A 6,664-nucleotide genomic window follows, 5' to 3' on the forward strand; every position below is an offset into this window, starting at 1 on the left:
CGGTGGAGATACAAAACAAACAAAGCCAGCACAGGTTTTGCCCCAGATTCATGAAGTAAATGCAAATAAAGAAAAGGCTCCATCCTAGGAGCTGTTTCCAAAGTTTTTATCAAGGAATGTTTGTTGGCAGAAGCCTATTTCAATATTCTCAACCCATCTCTTCCCAGTCTACTCTGCCCAACCACCTTTCTCCTCCTGCATCCTCCATGTCACTTGAAAAGCCTCAGCAGCTCTCTTATTTCTCCTCTCCTCCTGGTGACATTTTCCCCTATTCTTTGCCTTTCTATTTCTACCTCAGTCTCCAATCACTCTCATGGCAGCTTTTGGCTCTGAGCATCCTTTTGTGCCCAGGAAAACGGAAGCTTTGCTTATTCAAAAGCTCCAACTATCTTCCGAATATAATCATGGGATTTCACAAAAAGCCCACAATTATTGGGGCATTAAAGTGAGTCCTTTTTGGAGTATTAAACTCCAAAATAATCGAGGTGGGAAAAGAAAATGCTTATAGATCTTTCTATTCCCATATTAAGTAACTCTTTATCCCACTGAGTTTTAAGAAAGCAGCCAACTTCCTCCCCCCAATAAAATATATTGTCAAAGTATAATTATTCCTCCTACAAATGTGTTAAAGAAATGAAATCAGTTCCATTAACAAAACATTTACTAAGACTATCTCTTGGAAGCCAAAAATTTGGTGCCTGAAAGCCAACCGAATTAGAAATGAGAGTCATTTTTAAAAATGTTCATTTTATGCCATCCTAGGTTGAAGTGAAAAGGTGGGTGACTGCCTTCCTATAAAAAAATTCCTTTATAGCCTTATTTGCAGTTCAGTTTCACAAAGTAAAACAATGTGATCTAAAGGCCCCTCAAAAACTGAGCCTGGCAGTAGAAGTTCTCTTCCTGAAATACATGCCCAACATGGAAGGATTCGTGTTGACTAGGCTTTGCACAGCAGTGCCTCCCCTCCCCAGGACTTTATTTTCAACATAAGACGACCCTGGCACATGGTAGAGAGCACCGGATATTCAGTCAACACATCCACTTTCTGCTGCTACCACTACTACTAAGTGCCCTTGGGTTATTTCCTCATCTCTGGTAGGTGACCCCTTTGCTTTTAAACCCAGGATCTGACGCACTGGGTTAGGGCAACCTGGTTATTTTAGGAGTTCTGTGAAATCTGCCCTTTTCTCTGACACAAAAGACGGTGCTTTGTCCAAAGCTGGAGATCCAGCCTGCCATCACTGTCCCTCTGGAAGAGAAGACTCTTCCCCTTAGAGCTCCTGAGGGGAGCTGACCCCCTGCCTAGGTAGGGAGAAGGGAGGTGAGGAGGAAATGAGTCAGCTTCAATGGTGCTATCATTTCTATTGGCTACATTCTACATCCCTACCAGTAGGGAGAATATCAAAAGGTAGGGGTACTTGTGAATACCCCTGCAAATGAGAACCCTAGAAACATTTGTTTCTACGTTAAAAAGGAACCATAAAGCTACTTCAAATTAAAATGGAAAATGACCCCCTTCAAGGCATCATGAAAAATATCTGCTGATTTGTAAACGTCTGTCTAGTATGATCAACAACTGAAGCAGTCACACCCACTCACAATCCAGTTATTTACAATGTCAAGATTGTAAAATTTGAAGAAACTATTTGCACAACTCAACAGAATGCTGGGTTCTGTCCAGTCTAGTACTAGTTTCAAGACACAGGAAATCTTTTTTCTTGTAAATACAACAAAGCTGGGAGAAAAACTCAATGATTTAAAAATATGCCCCAAGATTTGTAATTTCTATAATTAGAAATTCTGTCTATGCCCTGCTCTGGTACCATATAAGAAAAATAAAGGCCCCCATTAGCCTTTGGGAGCAGAGGGCAATTTCTTTTTACCAGCAGCTAAAGATTTGCATAGGTTGGTTGGGGAGAAAAATACTCCTGAGAAAATCTGTGCCAATAACTACCAAACTGCTTCCAACTGCTACATTATAGATGAAAATATTAGTAAATCAAGTTATCAATCTTATATTAAGCTTTAGGTGTTTTTAAGCTTTACTATGGTTTGGTCCTTGGTGTCAAGAGGTGCTCTATAATTCCAGCACATCTATGCACACAACACTCCAATGTTCCATCAATCATTCAGGAATAACAGTTGCCACGAAGGAATAAGATGTGGCAGACAATAGGTACCAATCTAACATCTATATGCTTGCCTGTTGTTTGAGGAATGGACAGCCATCACTGCAAAGAGCTACAGGCCATTCAATAATCTAGGGGTTGAAGCTCTTCCAAGTAATTTCAACTATTCTGGCTGTGCTTATGTAGTGAACTCTAAAAAAAAAATATGGTTATTAAGTGCTGATAAATTTTAGATCACGAAAGACTTGTTTGGATCTTTAAATGATACCCAATCAAGAGAAAATTTGTTTTCAATCAAATCTTGTAATTTTAAAACTTCGTTCTGGATTAATATACATGTAAACAACTATACCACTGAAAAACTGCACTCTTTAGAATTTTAAGTTTGGAGGCAATTTCCCATCAGTTGGGTCTTCCTCTCTCATCTAAAGTTAGCTAGCTTTAAAGGGTTAATTCAATTAACACATCAACAGGCAGCAAGGTTAACATGGTGTTAGTAGTAGTATAAAAACCATGGAGGTTTAGTCAAATTTCAGCTTGTACAGCTCATGTTCGAAGAAAGCAGCTGGTGGGAGAATGAACTGATAATTGAAATGCACTCTTATTGATTAGAAGTCCCAAGTTTACCAAAGGCACATTAAAACTCCTTTTTGTGAAGTTTAAAGCCAATTCCACTCCAGCTAAAGCCAGAAGATCTGGGCCTTTCTTGGATTAACAACAGAGGATTGTTTGATTTCCAAATAACCTTGCTTAGGATATGAAACTACATAATGCATTGCCATCACCTTCCATGTCTGAATGTGTAGCAGCAATGCTCCCAATTTGTGACTTACTTTTAAGTAAATAAAACTATAAAGTCACCCAGCAGTTAAAATGTGTTCATTCTGATTGGACATGTTAAAAATGGATAAGAATATACTGGTCAGATTTATCGGGGCATTTTACTGTGAAACTTATCAGTTCTTTTCACTTAAGAAGTGCTTTTGTTCTACTGAAATCATAGAATTGCCAAGAGCTTTTATTATGTGGGTTAGTGGAACAAACTCCACCCTCAGCAGTCTCAATGGTCAAAGTCCATAGTAAATGATCTGAAATAAAAAGTCTGAAAATGGAGCCATCAATTATGTAGACATTATTTCATTTGGGGAGAAATAAAAAATTTAGAAACATACCTTTTGTTGAATTCCAGTTAAAGTGTGTTTTTTTTAAATGTCTTGAAGCTGATGAAGTAAAAAGCAAACAATCTTTCTGTAGAGTGATTAGTCTGCTCATTAAGACTATGGGACACTTGTCCCAGGATTTTCTAATTGAGGAGGGCAATCCGTCAGGGACAAAACTGTGAGCTTTTCAAAGGTGGGCCAGAATGGACATTTTACAGTTATGTCTTCACTTCGACAGGAAACCATTGAAATTTATATCCTCTGGGTTTATTATGAGCCATCTTTGGTAGCAGTTACTTCTTTCCCTCATCCTCATTATCTTGTGGGAACTACTAGCCCTTGAATTAAGTTTCCATGTTATGACTGGTTTTTAAGAGTTTAATATTGCATGTAACACCACCGTGTTCCCTAGGCTTCCCAAATATATTCCTACCCCCAGTGGTTCTTCATCAATCCATGTCATTATCACGTTTCCCAGCATGACCTGTGTGCCACATTCACATATCCTTTGGATAGTCTACCATAAATGTGAGAAAGTTTAACTGTTCCTATGTAATCATGACAAGAGATTAATTAAAATGCCAAGATAGGAAACAATTTATTATAGAGAGAAGAAAAATTTCTCATCCAAAATATAGAAATCTGTACAACTTTGCCACAATCAATATACATGAACTGTACAAATTTACAACCAGTTCATAATTTACCAAATAAAAGATGACTAACAAAGTTCACAAAATAGATGGTGGTTTGTGGAAAAGACTTTTACCCAATTAAGTACAAGGAAAATTACAAACCAGACCTCCACTTTCTAAAAATAAGAAGTTTACTCAGTCTTAGAAAACTACAAGCTAGCAAATGTACAGAGAGCTGGCTGGTGCTAACACCACAGTTCAGACAGTGTCTTTTTAAGGTCTTTTTAAAGCCTGTTGCCATGGCAGATTCTGGTCACTTGCTACTTCCAAGGCCAAAAACACAATACAAGGTCTGACCATTTTCCCAGGTCATGCTTCCTCTAGTTTATTGTCTTATGTACATTTATACATACTGTGAAGTAAGTGCTAGGTAAAAGTCTGTCATACAATTTCCAGTACTACCATGTTTAAAACATTCAGCTTTGCTACTGAGCTGCCAAAAGGGTTAACTAGAACAATTTATAAATGTAATAGTGCAAATTGACTCTGCCAGATCTACCGCAGAGAAAGATTCTTTATAAATACAGATTTGGGTTGAAGGGACTGATGTAGAAATTAAGTAAAATGTCTGGGAGAAACCAAAACCACCTTAGGACCTCACTCCCTAGCAAAGAAAGTGATCATTGACTTGGACTCACAGGCTATTAAATCACTGAAAGGTACTGTCCAAACTATGGCACTGTCACTTAAAAAAATTTACCACTCTATCTTGTGCCAGATCTTCACAGCTGTGACATGGTTTAAATTCCATAATCCATCCCCAAGAGGAGCCCACCCAAAGCAAAAATCAAATTTATCCATCCATTATAAGATGATCCATCCATAGACTATATCTTAACCTGATACAGTCATCATATTGTAGTTCTTGGAAGGGCTTGTTCTGCCCAAGAGAAGTTCCTCCTTACAGCTGATTCTGCTGTCTACCATTTGCACGTTGTTGCTATTCTGAGTGCTACCTCCTGCTGGCGAGGCTTCGTACAGCACACAGATCGAGCCATCCTCTCCAATGCGGTAAGACACTTCATAAGGGTCCACCCAGAGTGTGAGTTCACTTGGAAGAAGCCGGAACAGCTCCTGACTGCTCAGTCCGATCCGCTGGGCTGCCTGTCCGATCAGAGGATCCATTTTATGGTTGATGCGAATACAACGGTAACCTGATCCCTTGCAGGGTTTTTCTGGGAACCAGTGATGTTTGTAATGTTCTAGAAAAGAGAGCGAGAATAGAGAGAGACAATGCTTAGCCGTTATAATTAACGCGGGAGGGATCGCTACTTCGCACTCCGGCCCGCCTCTTCTGCTCACTCCTCCAGGGCTGTACCTACAGCAGGAGAGACACTGGAAAGAAGAAGACTGAGAATTACCAGGCTTAAGATCACTTCAATTAAGTTCCTGCGGAGGGGAAGGGGCACGAAGCTCAATGCCACAGCCCGGCCGGGGGCTCCAACCAGAGGCGGCCTTACTTCCTTCTACCCCACCCTGCTGGGCTTACTTCCCCTACCCCACCCCGAATTACACACACAATAGGGTTTATGGCTCTAGGAGGAGGCGAACTCTACAGAATTAACCCAGAACACAGGAAGGCAAAAAAAAAAAAAAAAAAAAAAAAAAAAAACACCAGCAAAAATGCCTCAGGATTAGAGCAACTATTCCTCCATTAACAACAGGGGTGGCGTGGCTAACCACATACAAGGGAAGCCCAGGGCTTAAAAGGGGCATTAGAAGCAAAGCAGCACCCCGGAAAGGGAACACTAGCCAGCCACCCAGGGAAGGATGGGGGGGCGGTGGTTGTGGTAGGGGGGTTAATAAGTGGCAGAGAACCAAAGATAAGAGACTCCTTTGTGTCCCCCCCAAATTTCCCCCACGCCATACAAGGGGTGTGTGTGTGTGTGCGTGCTGGTCGCTACCCCCTTCCACAGATTGATGCTTTATTATTAGTTTTACAACCTCCCCCCTCGTTTTCGTTTAACAGGAACAACACAGGGAGAAATCCACAGCTTTAAAGGAGGGGTGCAGGGAGATATTGGGCACTTCAGGGAGATAGGGTGGTTTGAGTTAGGAGGGTGGGGGGGAGGCACCCACCGTTATCAGTCAGGATGGGAGGAGGGGCAGAAACGATTTCAAGGCACGCAGCTAGACTTCCTTCCCCCACCAAGGTTTGAGAGCGGTGGAGACCCCCTTCCCCAAAGACCCCTCTTGTCCTAGAGTGTCCCCTTCCTCAAAGACCTCAAGTTCCTGGGATATCCCCATCCCAGGGGGCTCTCTTCCTCCTCCAAAGACCTCCTTTGTCCCAGGCTGTCCCCTTCCTCAAGTCCCAAGTCCCGCAGGCTCTCCCGAGATGTCCTCCTCGACCCAGACCCCTCTCACCCCCGGGATGAGGCTTTTGGCCTGGGCCCCCACCCCCAATTTCCGTTATCAACGGCCCGCGGGGGGGGAGGGTCCCCAACGGCGCCCGCGCCCCCCGCCCCCAACGGCCGCTCACCTGCCAGCAGCTCCTGCAGGCTCTGGCTGAAGGTCTGCAGCTGCCGCTCGCTCGTGAGCCCCTTGGTGCGGAGGAACTTGGAGATGAAGGCCACGGCGGCGGCGATCTCGCGGATCATGGTGGCGGCCCGGCTGTAGAAGGGATGCATGGGGGCGGCGGGCGGGGGCCGGCCAGCCAGCGCCGGGGCGAGGCGGGGGAGCG

General features: G+C 43.0%; 1 protein-coding gene across 1 annotated transcript; it reads right to left on the reverse strand.

Moving 5' to 3' along the window:
- Positions 1-3,862: 3,862 nt before the first annotated feature.
- Positions 3,863-6,658, reverse strand: BTG1 (BTG anti-proliferation factor 1). The gene is made up of 2 exons (XM_044684415.1): positions 6,464-6,658; positions 3,863-5,186 (listed from the first exon to the last, which is right to left on the reverse strand). The coding sequence occupies exons 1-2, from the start codon at positions 6,609-6,611 to the stop codon at positions 4,819-4,821; spliced, it is 516 nt and encodes a 171-aa protein (XP_044540350.1). The 5' UTR covers positions 6,612-6,658; the 3' UTR covers positions 3,863-4,818.
- Positions 6,659-6,664: the final 6 nt, after the last annotated feature.

This window comes from Gracilinanus agilis, unplaced genomic scaffold, assembly GCF_016433145.1.
Source record: "Gracilinanus agilis isolate LMUSP501 unplaced genomic scaffold, AgileGrace unplaced_scaffold49754, whole genome shotgun sequence".
Lineage (NCBI taxonomy): Eukaryota > Metazoa > Chordata > Mammalia > Didelphimorphia > Didelphidae > Gracilinanus > Gracilinanus agilis.